At 36.4% G+C, this 16207-nt stretch overlaps 1 protein-coding gene across 1 annotated transcript in view; it reads right to left on the bottom strand.

Moving 5' to 3' along the window:
* RAD50 (RAD50 double strand break repair protein) overlaps positions 1–16207 on the bottom strand; it is an 84306-nt gene that overhangs the window by 49884 nt on the left and 18215 nt on the right. Inside the window, exons 6-11 of the mRNA XM_077768603.1 lie at positions 8356–8484; positions 7496–7661; positions 4895–5088; positions 3390–3596; positions 2193–2375; positions 1303–1460 (exon numbers count right to left, since the gene is read on the bottom strand). Of these exons, the coding sequence (XP_077624729.1) occupies positions 1303–1460; positions 2193–2375; positions 3390–3596; positions 4895–5088; positions 7496–7661; positions 8356–8484 (1037 nt within the window). The remainder of the gene's footprint in view (positions 1–1302; positions 1461–2192; positions 2376–3389; positions 3597–4894; positions 5089–7495; positions 7662–8355; positions 8485–16207) is intronic.

The raw sequence follows: 16207 nt of genomic DNA, 5'->3' as shown, positions 1-16207 counted from the left end.
TCACTTAAAATAGTATCATCAAGGTTCATCGAAGTTGTAGCATGACAGGATTTCCTTTTTTTTTTTTTTTAATGTAAGCTTTACACTCAATATGGGGCTTGAATTCAGAACTTGGAGATCAAGAGTCACACACTCGACCAACTGAGTCAGTCAGGAACCCAGGATTTCCTTCTTTTTTAAAGCTGAGTTAATATTACTATACACAAACACATACCAAATCTTTATCCGTTCATCTGGCTACTGAGAATAATTCTGTAATAAACTTGGATTTGCAGAAATCTTCTCAAGATAATGCTTTCAATTCTTTTGAATATATACTCAGAAGTGAAATTGCTGGATCATCTGGTAATTCTATTTTGAAGGACCTCCATTTTCTGTATCACCTATACCATTTCATATTTCCACTAACAATGTACCCAAGGTTCCAATTTCTCAACATCCTCACCAACATTTGTTATTTTCTTTCTTTTTTTTTTTTTTGGTAAGGACCATCCTAACTGCTATGAAGTGATTGTGGTTTTGAGCTGCATTTCCCTGATGATTAGTGATACTGGACATTTTTTCATATGCTCACTGGCCATTTGTATATTGTCTTTGGAGAAATGTCTATTCAAGTCCTTTGCCCATTTAAAAAAAATCTTTTTTTAATGTTTATTTTTTGAGAGAGAGAAAGAATGTGAGCAGGGGAGGCACTGAAAAAGAGGGAAACACAGACTCTGAAGCAGGCTCCAGGCTCTGAGATTTCAGCATGGAGCCTGATGTGGGGCTTGAACTAACAAACTGAGAGATCATGACTTGAGCTGAACTTGAACACTTAACCGACTGGGTAACCCGTGCCCATTTTTAAATCTAATGATTTGTTTTTGTTTTTGCTGAATTACAGGAGTTCTTTACATATTCTAGATAATAATCTTTTACTAGATATATGGTTTGTAAATATTTTCTCCCATTCTGTCAGCTGCCTTTTCCCTGTTAATTGTTTCCTTTGTTGTGTCAAAGTTTTTAACTTTGGTGTAGTCCCATTTGACTACTTAAAAAAAATTTTATTTATTGATTCTGACAGAGAGAGTGAGAGAGAGAGGGCAGGCATGAGCTCAGAAGGGGCAGAGAGGGAGAGAAAGAATCCCAAGCAGGCTCCGCACTATTAGCAGGGATCTGATGTGGGGCTCAATCTCATCAGTTGAGAGATCAAGACCTGAGCTGAGATCAGGAAGTGACAATAAATGATAAAACAAAACAATGCAAAATAAAAGCATGACGTAAGAGATCTGTATTACATTTCTAAATGTTGCAAATACTTACTTCAATTTGGCAAGTCTGTCCCTGGTCTGATTAATTTCTTTTGATTTACTATGAAGCCAGTCTTCAAGCTGCTTTTTGTTGGGAAAATACCCTAACAATGAAGTTAATTCGTCACTGTGTCGAGATTTTATTTTTCTGATTTGTTCATCTTTGTCAGCCTATAGAAAAAAAAATTTTTTTAAATGAAGTCCAAGATCTCCACAATACATGAAGAACACCAATTTTAACTCACAACTCTAAGATCAAGAGTCACATGCTCTACCAAGTGAGCCAGCTAGGTGTCCCTAAGAATAAAAATAAATTCTAGACTGATTAAAGTTCTTCTAGGCTTAAAAAAATGCTAAAAATAAAGAATACAAAATTTCTTAAAGTCTTACAGTGGGGATTACCTTCTGTGCCATAAGAGAAAAAAATAACAAGTTTGAAAACATGAAATTAAAACTTCTGTATGAGGGGCGCCTGGGTGGCTTAGTCAGTTAAATGTCTGACCTCAGTTCAGGTCACGATCTCACCGTTCAGAGTTTGCGTGCCACACTGGCCCTGTGCTGAGAGCTTAGAGCCTGGAGCCTGTTTTGGATTCTATGTCTCCCTCTCTCTGCTTCTCCCCCTGTTGTGGTGTCTCTCTCTCTCTCTCTCTCTCATAAATAAACAAACATTAAAACAAAAAAAACTTCTGTATGATATATGATAAAAATTAACAGCCATGTGCATGTGTATATGTACTTCTATATTAATTTTTATAATTACAAAAAAGTTTTTAAGCTCCAAAGTATATTTTATAGAATATTAAGCTCACTTAACTCAAAAAATACAATGCCAGTATGAACTAAATATTCCATAGTTATTTCAAATACCAGAAAGTATAATTTGAGCAAAAAGCAAGGTCATACTTTGTCTCTGGTCAGCATCTCCATCTGGGTACGTGTTGTTGTATGATGGTTTATCTGTTCCATCTCTTGGTCCAATTTACGCAGGGTCCTGTCTAGGTCTGCTTTCTCACCTTGAAGGCTTATTACTTCTGTTTTTAGAGTTTCTACATTGCTGTTTTTCTCAGCTTTGCTTAACTCACGTTCCTTATCAAAAATTCAAACGCACAGATTTATATGTTCATGTTAAAATAATGACAAAATGATTGTTTACTTTTATCCAACAAGAGAAAAAGCTTAAGAAATAAGATTTTTAAGGAAAATCTTACAAAGTTGCCTTACTATGTTATAATGGTAGAGAACTAGTAAATAAACCTGGAAAGATCAAAGAGGAAAACCTGAGAATTTAGTGTAAAACTGAGAGAAATACATCTAAGTATACAGTTCAGTAATTCTTTAATCAGCAATTAAGTATTTATCAAGTACCAGTGCAACTCACTACAAGGACTGGCATTTATAAACTGTAAAACAGTGTGATATAGTTCCTGATCACAAGGCAATACTGTGACAAACTGCTAAAATGACAAAAATGTATGCAAACAGAAATGTTTACATAAATTATCAAGATGGGATCTGAGAGGGAGATTAGCCAAACTTTACAATGCCTACTTTGGTGGCAGAGATGTGAAGGAAGGGAACAGATTAGAAATGAAGATGAAAATTTGGAAATTCATAAAAAAGAAGAGATGAGTTAAGAAAATATCGACCTTATAAAAACTGACAACATGGCAATAATCATATAAAATCTACAGTGTGTAGAACCTAGAGGGAAATTACTTTAGCTTAGCTAAGTGGTTCTTAAACAAAATACTCATAAGAATCACCTGTTGTTTTCTTTTTTGTTTGTTTGCTTGAGTGGCCTTTCCATTCTCCACCCTAGAGATTCTGATTAGGAAAGTCTGAGATAAGGTCTAAGCATATGTGTTTTTAAAAAGATTCCTAGGTGATTCTAATTTTCAGTCCACCCAGTGCCTAAATCATAGAGTTGGTGTGATTATAATATTCATTTTTTTTTCATTTTACATGAGATTCCTAGACAAGGTGGACATTTTTATTGAAATGCTCTTATCTTAGGATTAGTAATAGATAAACTACTTCAGAATGCAAGATTCTAAATGTCCTACACCTTAAAATTATTAGGTTACTCAAATAATATCTTACAGCTTTTGAGAGTTCCTGGTCCAGTTCAAGAATCCTGTCCGAAGATCCTTCCAACTGCTGTAATTCATACTTCACATTTCTCAGCTCAGTCTGCTTCTTACTTAGGATTTCTGATTTTAGCTCAATTATTCTTCCCAGTCCAGTTTTCTTATCCCTTATCTCATCTATCTGTTTTTGTTTCAGAGTCTCTTTTTCTGCAAAGTCATTCTAAATACACATGAGAAAAACGAGCATTAACAATTTTTTCACTGAATAACTTATTAATAAAAAGTTTCTTGAATGCAAAATTAACATATGCACACTAAAGAAAATTTAAAAAGTACAAAAAATCTAACGACCATCATCTTAAGACAATCATTAGCTATTTGCAAACTTTTTCTTTACGAATATCTTTAAAAAGAAATTCTGGAAGATAAATACTGTACGATCTCATTTACAGTTTTGTCTAAAAACAACCCCCCCAAAAAAAAAACCCAAACTCAGAAAAAGAGATCAGATTTGTGGTCACCAGAGGTGGAGGATGGAAAGAGGGAGAATTAGAGCAAGGTGGTCAAAAGGTAAAAATTTCCAGTTTTAAGTAAATACTAGGGATGTGAGGTACACCATGAATACAGCTAATGTTGCCATAGGGTATAAAGGAAAGTTATTAAGGGAGGAGATCCTAACAGTTTTCATCACAAAGAAAATACTCGTTTTCTTTTCTTTTATTCTACCTATATGAGAAAATGGATATTAACTGAGCCTATTGTGGTAACCATTTCACAATATGTGTAAGTCAGTCCATCAGGCCACGTCACTTAAACTTATACAGTGATATATGTTCATTATTTCTCAATAAAAATGGGAAAAAAGAAAAAGAAATCTTACTTAAAATCAAATTTAGGGGCACCTAGGTGGCTCAGTCGATTAAGTGTCCAACTTCAGCTCAGGTCATGATCTCATGGTTCCTGAACTCAAGTCCCACAATGGGCTCTGTGCTCGTGTGGGGTCTGCTTGGGATTCTGTCTTCCTCTCTCTCTCTGCCCCTTCCCTGCTCATGGTCACTCACAAAATAAAAAAATAAACTTTAAAAAATAAATAAATAAAATTTAACTATAAGTCTGTATTTTCTTCATATTTTTATACTTATAAACTTTAGAAAAGTGGTTTCCATAAAGGTTCTTTCTATCTCATATAGATTCTGTCCTAACACTAATTGAAAAATATGACAAACTGAAGTCCATCCAAAAATTAACACCAATTTTTAAAAGTTCTTCTTTTTTTTAAGTTTATTTATTTATTCTGACAGAGACAAAGCATGGAGGCAGTGTAGGGGCAGAAAGAGGGAGAATCCCAAGCAGTCTCTGGTGACAGCATGGAACAAGACAGACATGGGATCGATCCCACGATATTAGGACCTGAGCTGAAACCAAGAGTTGGACACTCAACAGATGAGCCACCTAGGCACTCCTAAAACATTTTAACTAGAGAATCTCATGCAAACAAAAGAATATAACAACATTTACCATCAGTTGGTTGGCAATTTCTGTTTCTCTTTCTTGTCTCTCTTTCACAAGTTTGTGAAAATTTTTAATATGTCTTTCACTGAATGGTCCACGCTCAAAACCATCCAATTCTAGATGTGTTGCCAAGGACTGAATTAATGAATCTCTAGCTCGGATATGTTCTTGATGGCGATCTGCTTGCAGCTGTAGACGACCTTTAAAAAACACAATCATTATAACTCTTTTTTCTACTGATTTTTTAAAAATTAAAATAATTGTATATTCATATTTCAGTTATAAAAAACAGCAAAATGTCCTCTATCCTTTGCTCAGTTCCCCCTATTCATAACTGTGGTATTGTGCATAATAAAAGGCACATATTTGGGGCACCTGGGTAGCTCAGTTGGTTAAGCATCTGATTTGGGCTCAGGTCATGATTTCATCATTTGTGGGTTCCAGCCCTACATTGGGCACTATGCTGACAGCTCAGAGCCTGCTTTAGAGTCTGTGTCTCCCTCTCTATCTCTGTCCTTCCCCAGCTTGTGTGTGCTCTTTCTCTCTCTCAAAAGTAAATAAACATTTTTTAAATGTTTAAAAAACATTTTAAAAAATGTGTATATATATACACACACACACACACACATATATATATATATATACACACACATATGTATATATATGTGTATTTTAGGTGCCTTGTGCCAGGAACCAGGGACAAAGACCAAATATGTACTTCTTTTATATATATATATATACACATATATATATTATGTATATAAATAGAAAAGAAATTTATATAAATATATAAATAGAAAAGAAATTTATATATATAAATAGAAAAGAAATTTATATATATAAGAAATTATAAGAATATATAAGATATTATATATGTATAAATATACATATTTATATATATATATATAAAAGAAATACATATTTGGTCTTTGTCCCTGGTTCCTGGCACAAGGCACCTAAAACTTTTAGAATTTCTAAGTGATACAGGAGAAAGGAGCACCTTTTGTTACTCATTTCAAATCCTATTCAGCCATACCTGAGTTTATTCCAATGAGGTGACTCTTAGAGGATACGAGCTGGTTGTCAAAGGAAACTACTATGTGATTAGTGAGTAGGAACTTTCAGTACTCCTATCCCCAACTCTGGAGAGCTGCTTAAGATTAAGTTCAATCACCACTGACTAAAATGATTTATTCACCCATGCCTATATAATGCAACTTCCATAAAAACCCTAAATGGCAGCATTCAAAGAGCTTTCAGGTTGGCAAACACATTAAGGTGCCTATTCATGTGTGCGTGCTGCACACACAGAGCACGTGGAAGCTAAAGGCCCCTTCTCCATACCCTGCCTTATGCATCTCTTCCATTTGACTATTCCTGAGTGGTATCCTTTATAATGAACTGGTAATACTAAGTGTTTCCCTAAGTTCTATGAACTGTTATAGCAAATTATTGGACCTCAGAAAGGGGTTGTGGGGACCCCTAATTTCCAGCCAACTGATCAAAATTATAGTTGACAGTCAGCTTGGGATTTACAACTGGTATCTGAGTTAGGGAGACAGTCTTTTGGGACTTGTTGGGGAATGCCCTAACTCCAGACAATTAGCATCAGAATGAAATCTTGTCCTTTGAGAATTGGAGAATTGCTTGGTGTGGAAAAATGCACACACTGGTGTCGAATTGTTTTGAGTAGAAAAACAATGTTTTCTTTAGTAATATTTTGCAATACTACAATACTATTTAACAGTCAGGATACTGACACTGACATAATCCATCAGCTTTATTCAGATTTCCCCAGTGTTACTTTTATCTATTTGTGTGTATTAAGTTCTATACAATTAACTGTGTAAATTCATATAGCCACCAAGACAGTGAACGTATCGAACATCTCCAATATCACAATAATCCCTCTTGTACTTCTATAATCAAAATGATACTAACCTTCCTCCGGCCCCTTCTCCTACTCAGTAACCCTGGCAACCATTAATCTGTATTCTACTTCTAAAATTTTGACATTCTGGGGCACCTGGGTGGCTCAGTAGGTTAAGTGACTGACTCCTGACTTCAGGTCACAATCTCATAGTCATGAGATCAAGCTCTGCACGGGGGTCCACAATGAGGGTAGAGCCTGTTTGGGATTCTCTCTCCCTGTCTCTCTGCCCCTACCCTGATCAAACATGCACAGATGCGCTCTCTCTCTCAAAATGAACTTAAAATAATAATAATAATAGGGGTGCTTGGGTGGCTCAGTCAGTTAAGTGTTCATCTCATGATCTCAGCTCAGGTCATGATCTCATGGTTCATGGGATCAAGTTCCACACTGGGCTCTGTGCTGACAGTGTGTAGCCCGCTTGGGATTCTCTCATTCTCTCTCTCTGCCCCTCCCCTACTTGCTTTGTCTCTCAAAATAAATTAAAAAGTTTAAAAAACAAAAAAATAAAATAAAAAACAAAAATCTGACATTTCAAAAATGTTACATAAATGGAAACATACTATATATCTTTTGAGATTGGCTTTTTTCACTTAACATAATTTCCTAGAGATTCATTATTCATGCAAAATGTTTAATACTGTAACAGGAAAAGACCTGTTAACATTTTGTCCTACCCTGTTCAACAAGAAGTTCTGATTTTTCCTGATTGAGAAGTCTTGATTCTTTATTTAACTTTTCCAGTTCGCGCTGACAGTCTATCAGTTTCCTTTCTTTTTCCCTTACTGTTCTCTGGTGATTGTGATATAAATCATTTAGTTGCTCATCAGTCCCTTGAAAAACCTGTGTAGAACCATAATAAAGAGCTTTAATGAATAAATATAAGAAGTTATTACCTTGAGGTACAAAATATGAACTAAAACTTAATCAGTGTCCTTTAAAAATTTTTTTTGGGGCGCCTGGGTGGCTCAGTCGGTTAAGTGTCCAACTTTGGCTCAGGTCATGATCTCACGGTTGGTGGGTTCAAGCCCCGCATTGGGCTCTGTGCTGACAGCTAGCTCAGAGCCTGAAGCCTGCTTCCGATTCTGTGTCTCCCTCTCTCTCTGACCCTCCCCTGCTCACACTGTCTCTCTCCTTCAGAAATAAACATTAAAAAAAAAAAATTAAAAATTTTTTTTTTCATGTTTGTTTATTTTTGAGAGAGAGAGACAGAGTGAGCACACAAGCCGGGGAGCAGCAGAGTGAGAGGGAGACACAGAATCTGAAGCAGGCTCCAGGCTCTGTGCTGTTAAGCACAGTGCCTGACATGGGGCTTGAACCCATGAACTGCAAGATCATGACCTGAGCCAAAGTCAGACGCTCAATGGACTGAGCCACCCAGGAACCCCCTCAATATCCTCCTTTTTAACATATACATGGAAATAACACAAACATCAAAATTTGTATATTTTCCAAAATATGACTGGCATAATGGATTCAACTGAGGTTCATTAAATAATCTCAAAATTTTGGAGAATAAAATTCTACCACCACAAACCTTTTCCATCTTCTGTTCCAGTTCACTATTATCTTTTTCCATCTGCTTTTTTCGGCTCTCCAAGGCTTTAATTTCATTGTCAAGTCTCATTATTTTAGAAAGATTTTGTTCAATTTCTTTTAGACGATTCTGAAAATAAATACATAAATTTTACTAGTTTATAATGCAAATGGATTAAAAGAAATAAGATGTCCTGGGCTAGGTACTTAGTAAAAGTGATCTCTCTCATTTAATGCTAGCAGTGCTATAAATTATAGAAGACACAAAGAAACTGAGGAGCAGAGACATTAAGTAACTTGTCCAACTCCTCAGAGCTAGTTAAAAAAAACTAGTAAAATGCCTTGCCCTCAACACCTCCCCTAAAAGTCATTCATTCATTGGTTATAGTCACATTATGTAAAGTACATTATAAAAACTTTAATAGGCTAACTATTTAGTTTATTTAAAAAATAAACAGAATTAGTGAGTGGGCTAGTAACTCATGGTGAGTCCCCAGTGCATTCAGAGTCTGAAGGCAAAATTTACATGGAAAACTCTGTTTTGATTCAAAGGCTGTTTAAGCACAGAGAACTGTGAACAAGTGAAGTGTGATAAATGAGCTCACTGGCCTGCTTCCAAGGACAGCTGGTTGCCTAATCTCCTAGGAATAGGTGTAACCAGGCTCAGTGTGTTCTCTCCTTCGACTGATGCTGGGAATACTCTTGTAACATTTGTCTGTACAAGTCCAAAGCTGACCAATTCCTCTTGTAAGATATTTTTAGAGCCTAATTTTTTAAACACATAACATTAGAGTGCTAAGATATCAACTTTAAGTTTATACTGTTGCACCTAAAAGCACCCTCAACTTTAATGTCATGTAATAAAATTACAGTAGTATTTTATCTTGTGATTTGTAGATTAATGAGTAGCATGTAAAACAGGAACTTTGTTCACTAATGTATCCCCCCTGCCACGAAATTGATGTTTAGTATGTTAGCTAAATGGAAGAATGAGTAATTTTAATAATAATTCATAGCTAACACTGAATGACTACTATATAGAAGACATTGTACAAGATGCTGTTATCCATTCACTCTAACCCCTGTGACAGTACTTGCTAAGTAGGAGACCTGGAGGACTCTATGTGCATGAAGGCACATACTTAATGATGGGAGGTAAGACTGGAGGCAGCGTGGTGTAATAGTTAACACTGTAGGCTCCGGGTGCTGGGACAAGGTAAATCTCAACCTTACTTTGCACCATATTCAAAAATTAACCCAAAATGGAACATAAATGTAAGACTTCAAACTACCGAACTTCAAGAAGAAAATACAAAAGAAAATCTATGCAATTTGGGGTCAAAGATTTACTAAATAGGAAACAAAAAAACTGTAAGAGAAAAACTGAACTTCATCAAAATTAAAACCTGTTGTCCTTGGGGCACCTGGGTGGCTCAGTCGGTTAAGCATCCAACTTCAGCTCAGGTCATGATCTCATGGTTTGTGGGTTCGAGCCCTGCATCGGGTTCTGTGCTGGCAGCTAGCTCAGAGCCTGGAGCCTGCTTCGGATTCTGTGTCTTCCTCTCTCTCTGACCCTCCCCAGCTCATGCTGCCCCCCTCCATCTCTCTCTCAGAGATAAATAAAACATTAAAAAAAATTTTAAATTGTTGTCCTTGGAAAAACAGTTAATAAAATACAATATTTGCAAAGCATATATATGATAAGGGCTTGCATCCAGAATAAAAAGAACTCTCACAGCCAAGTAATAAGGCAAAAATCCCATTCAAAATAGGCAAAATATCTGAATAGACACTTAGCCAAAGAAGATATTCGTACGGTGAAGAAACACTTAAAGAGATACTTAACATCCATAAACACTAGGAAAATGTAAAATAAAACCACAATAAAAAAAAACAGAGATATATAACCATGCATCTACTATAAAGGCTAAAAGAAAAAAGACTGACAGATGTACATTATACTTCAGTAAATCTGACTTAAAAAAAGTATGGGCTTAGGATTCAGAGAGGTTTGGACTCTAATCCTGGTTCCACACCGTAGTTGCAATGTGAACACCTGTGCTTCAGTTTTCTTGCCTATAAAACCTCACAGAATTACTATGGGGTTCACATAAGGCATTTTAAAGCACTCTGGTCAGTGAATGGCATATAGCAGACCCTCAATGAATGGACCACTCATATGGCCTATGAAAAAAAAATCTGTGTTCAGAAAGTATCTTTTGAGCAGTTTAACAAAAAGAAATGGATTGATTCTTAAAAGCAATGAATATTAACATCTCAGCCATGGTACTCTACTCAGAAACTTCTTGGCTTCTATTACTGCCTCTTGGGGACATTAACTTTTTCTGGGTTTGGATATATTGTGACAACTCTAGCAAGCTTCATTCCTTAAATCCAGCCAGTCCAGCAGATTCTGAATATCCCTTCTTTGAAATCTGTAGTTCTTTTTATTTTTATTATTATTTTTAAATGTTTATTTTTGAGAGAGACAGACAAGTGTAAACACGGAAGAGACAGAGAGAGGGGGACACACAGAATCTGAATAAGGTTCCAGGCTCTGAGCTGTCAGCACAGAGTCCAACATGGGGCTCAAACCGACAAACCGCGAGATCATAACCTGAGCCCAAGTTGGACGCTGGACTGAGCTACCCAGGGATGCCAAGAAGCCTGTGGTTTTTTAAAATTTAATTCCAGGGTAGTTTACGCTGTTATGGTATCTGTGTTTCTGTTTAGTCCCCAGAGCACAAAACCAGGCTCTATCCCCAGAGCACACCACCTAGTAAAAGAAGCTAAGACAAAGATAAAGACGACAAAAAATATAGCAGAGTATTTAAAGTTTAGGTGTTAGTGTGAAATGAGACAAAAGAACAAGGAAGTTGGGTCATCAGGTATATAAGAACCATGTACTTCTGTGCAAAAGAATAAATAAGCAGGCCAGAGGGTGTTTCTGAACTTGAAAACAAATCTGTCAAACAATCTCCACAGAAGGCAAGAAAGGAAAATAGGCCTAGGTGGGCCAAGGTCAGGATAAAATGTGGTGGGATGAGAATAAAATAGTTTATAAGAGAATTCCTAAAGACAGAGGGAATCTATAAAAATGAGAAAGCATGAATGCAGTACTGAAGTGAAGTGGTCTTCTGGATGGCTCCTGGGAAGGTGACATGACCTAAACTTTATACTTAGTTCCATGAAAGGAAGAAACCCTGTATGTCAGAACTAAAACAAACAAACCCCAACTTTGGAAATCAACCACCTAATAATTATTTACTAAATCACCTACTATGTGCCAGGCACTGGACTAGGCTATGAGGATATGGAGAATGAAATTAAACCCATGGAGAACTAGTCAAAATTAAACACAAATAAAGAAAACAATACAAATACCTCACCATTTGCTACAGCCTTAATCATAATCCTGCACCACTCAGTCAAGACCAGGTATTACTTCTTCGCCACCTTGACATTCTTTCCTATACAAATGCTCCATTTCAACTTTATGGATTTCCTGATAGTGTTCAAAAACAGATTGCTTTTTACCGTCCCTACATCTCTAATTACTTACCCATTTACAGCCAATAAATTAAATCAAATTCAGTCCTATGTAATCTTCTCTGGCCATATCAGACAGAAATTCTTTCTTACTCCTCAGAGCTCTTACAGGTTTTTTTTTTCTGCCCTACATGTGCTTGTTACCTTTCTAACCAGGACGCTCTTGAAGAAGATAAAAAGTGTTACAGTATCTTGGGATTTAGGAAGTTGTTGTGAGAATATTTATTATGATGATGTTAGCATATTCCACTAGGAAAGACAGGGCGAAGGGGGCTGCTGCATATTTGACGTTGAGTCCAGACACAAGTTCTGATTCCCCTTCTGTTAGATCGAATGGAGCGCAACTGGTTTCTGCTAATGTCGAGACGAATCATACTATGGCTAGGGGCTATGTAGGAAGGATTAGTCATATGTGTTCTTGGTAGTGATTAGTGTGGCTAGTGTGAAGGACCCATTTATTAGCCATACTGATAGGAGAATAATGGTTAATGTAACCTTGTATGAAATTGTTTGGGCTAGGGCTCATAGGGCTCCAATTAAAGCTTATGTTGAATTTGAGGCTCATCCTGACTATAGGATTGAGTAAACTATACTCAATTTGTGTATACTAGCTACAGCAAAGCTTGACATAGCTAGTATCAATAGTACACCTAGGTTTATGTTGATGATTGGGTATGGTATGGGTAGAGGAATTCATATGGTATAGGCTAATTAGAGGGACTCTTTGCTGAAGAGTTTTACAGCATCTGCAATAGGTTGGAGTAGACCATATGGCCCTACATTGTTTGGTCCTTTGCCAAGTTGTATATATCCTAATAACCTTATGTTCGACTAATATTAGGAAAGCTACAGCAATGAGGATAGGAATAATTAATGAAGAGAATGTTGATTATAAACATATTGTTAGGGAGAGGAGTTGAACCTCTGATTATAAAGGTTTAAATTTTATGTAATTATTGGGCTCTGTCACCGTAACAAACCCGAACCCCCAGGCAATATAGATAGGTAAACTGTTTAGACAGAGATTGTATTATCTATTGGGTTGAAGGAGCTTTGGTAAAGTAGGCCTCATTTCTCTTGTCCTTTTGTACTGGGAGAAACTGTTTAATAGACACTGACATGGATTGATCTGGTCTGAACTCAGATCACATAGGGCTTTAACCTTGAAGAAATGAACCTTTGATAGCTACTGCACCATCAGGATGTCCTGTTCCAAATTCAAGGTCATAAACCCTACTGTTGATATAGACTCTAAAATAGGATTGTGCTATTATTCCTAGAGTAACTTGTTCTGTTGATCAAGTATTTTGGATCAATAAGTGAGGTTATACCTTTGACTGGTTAGTCTAGATCTAAATCACTCGGAGGTTATTTTATTCTTCAAGGCCACCCCAACCCCAAGAGGAAGAGCAAATAAATCCCAAAACCAGCAGAAGGAGGGAAATAATAAAGATCAGAGCAGAAATAAATGACATGGAAACTAAAAAAAACAACAGAACAGATCAATTAAAACCAGGAGCTGGTTCACTGAAAATTTCAACAAAAATGGTAAGGCCTTAGCCAGACTCATTTTAAAAAAAAAAAAAAGGGGGGGGGAACAGAAATAAACAAAATCATTAAGAAAGGAGGAAAAATAACTAACACCACAGAAATACAAACAATTATAAGAGAATATTATGAAAAATTATTTGCCTACAAATTGGAAAACCTAGAAGAAATGGATAAACTACTAGAAAAATATAATCTACTAAAACTGTAACAGAAAGAAACAGAAGATTTTAACAGATTGATTACCAGCAAAGAAGTTAAATCAGTAATCAAAAAACTCCCAAGAAACAGGGGTGCCTGGGTGGCTCAGTTGATAGAACGTCCAACTCTTGATTTTGGCTCAGGTCATGATCCCAGGGTCATGTAAGTCCTGAGTTGGGCTCTGTGCTGAGTATGGAGCTGCTTTACATTCTCTCTCTCTCTCTCTCTCTCTCTCTCTCTCTCTCTCTCTCTCTCTCCCCTCCCTCTCTCTCTTTCTCTCTCTCTGTCCCTCCCCCACTCACTTTCTCTCTAAACATAAAAAACAAACTAAAAAACAAAAGTACCTCCCAACAAACAGAAGTCTAGGACCAGTGGCTTCACAGGTGAATCCTACCAAATATTTAAAAACAAGTTAATACTAATTCTTCTCAAACTAGCCCAAAAAATAGAAAAGGAAAGAAAACTTCCACATTCATTCTATGAGGCCAGCATTCCCCTGATACCAAAACCAGATGAAGATACCATGAAAAATGAGAATTACAAGCCAGTATCTCTGAGGAACACAAATGCAAAAATCCTCAACAAAATACTAACAAAGTGATTTCAACAAACATTAAAAAATCACTTACCACAATTAAGTGGGATTTATTCCTAAATTGCAAGAATGGCTCAATGTAGGCATATCAATCAACATGATATATAGCATCAATTAAGAGAAGGAGAAGAACCGTAGGGTCACTTCAATAGATGAGAAAAAGCATTTGACAAAGTATACAACATCCATTCTTGATAAAAACCCTCAACAAAGCAGGTTTAGAGGCTACAAACCTCAACATAATAATGGGCACATATTTTCAAACAACAGAATCATCCTCAAGAGGGAAAAAGTAAGAGCCTTTCTCCAAAGTCAGGAACAATACAACAATGTCCACTCTCACCACTTTTATTTAACATACTACTGAAGTCCTAGTCACATCAATGTGACAACAAAAAGACATAGAAGGCATCCCAATCAGTAAGGAAGAAGTAAAACTTTCACTATGACATGATACTATACAAATATAGAAAACCCAAAAGACCACCTAAAAACTGCCAGACCTGATAAACAAACTCAGTAAAGTTGAAGGATACAAAATCAATTCTATTTTTTTTCCCCAGAGAGTTAGAAAGCAACCAGGGGGAAGGTCTGAGAGAGGAAGACAGGATTCCAAACAGGATCCGCGCTGTCAGCACAGAGCCCAATGTGGGGCTGGAACCCATTAACCGTGAGATCATGAACTAGGCTGAAATCAATAGTCGGACGCTTGACCAACTGAGCCATCCAAGTGCCCCAAAATCAATTTTATTTCTATACACCAATAATGTAGCAGCAGAAAAAGAAAATAAGAACAAAATCCATTTATAATAGCACCAAAAATAATAAGGCACCTAGGAATAAACCTAACCAAAGAGGTGAAAGACCTGTATTCTGAAAACTATAAAGCACTGATGAAAGACACTCAAGATGACACAAAGAAGTGAAAAGAATTCCATGCTCATGGATTGGAAGAACAAATATTGTTGTAAAGTCCATACTATCCTAAGCAATCTACAGATTTATAGCAATCCTTATCAAAATACCAACAGCATTTTTCATAAAACTAGAATAAACAATCCTAAAATATGTATGGAACCCCCAAAAATTCGAAATAGCCAGAGTGATCTTGAAAAAGAGAAGGAAAGCTGGAGGCATCATAGTTCTAGAACCCAAGTTATATTACAAAGCTGTAGTGATCAAAATAGTACAGTACTGGCACAAAAGTAGACACATAGATCAATACAACAGAATAGAAAATCCAGAAATAAACCCACAATTATATGGTCAATTAATCTTCAAAAAAGCAGGAAAGAATACCCAATGGGAAAAAGACCATCTCTTCAATAAATGGGTACTGGGAAAACTGGCCAGCAATACGCAAAAGAATGAAATGGGACCATTTTCTTATGCCATACAAAAAAATAAACTCAAAATGGACTGAAGACCTAAATGTGAGACCTGAAACCATAAAAATCGTAGAAGAAGAGCACAGACAGTAATTACTCAAGACATCAACCATAGCAACTTTTCTCCAGATAGGTCTTCTGTGGCAAGAGAAACAAAAGCAAAAATAAACTATGGGGATTACATCAAAATAAAAAGCCTCTACACAGTGAAGGAAGCAATCAAAACTAAAAGGCAGTCTATGGAATGGGAGAAGATAACTGCAAATGATATATCTGATAAAGGGTAGTATCCAAAACATATAAAGAACTGATACAACTCACAGCCAAAAAACAAATAATCCAAATGTCTTTTTCCAAAGAAGACATCCAGATGGCTAAAAGACACATGAAAAGATGCTTAATATCACTCATCATCAGAGAAATGCAAGTCAAAACTACAATTAGGATCACCTCATTATCTGTCAGAATGGCTAAAATCACAAGGTACTGGCAAGGGTGTGGAGTAAAAGGATCCCCCACACCCCATACTGCCAATGGGAATGCACAACCACTGTAGGAAACAGTATGGAGAT

Source organism: Crocuta crocuta, unplaced genomic scaffold (assembly GCF_008692635.1).
Source record: "Crocuta crocuta isolate KB4526 unplaced genomic scaffold, BGI_CrCroc_1.0 scaffold64, whole genome shotgun sequence".
NCBI lineage: Eukaryota > Metazoa > Chordata > Mammalia > Carnivora > Hyaenidae > Crocuta > Crocuta crocuta.
Note: the sequence above shows the minus strand (reverse complement) of the source record. Positions and strands in the feature narration are given on the sequence as shown.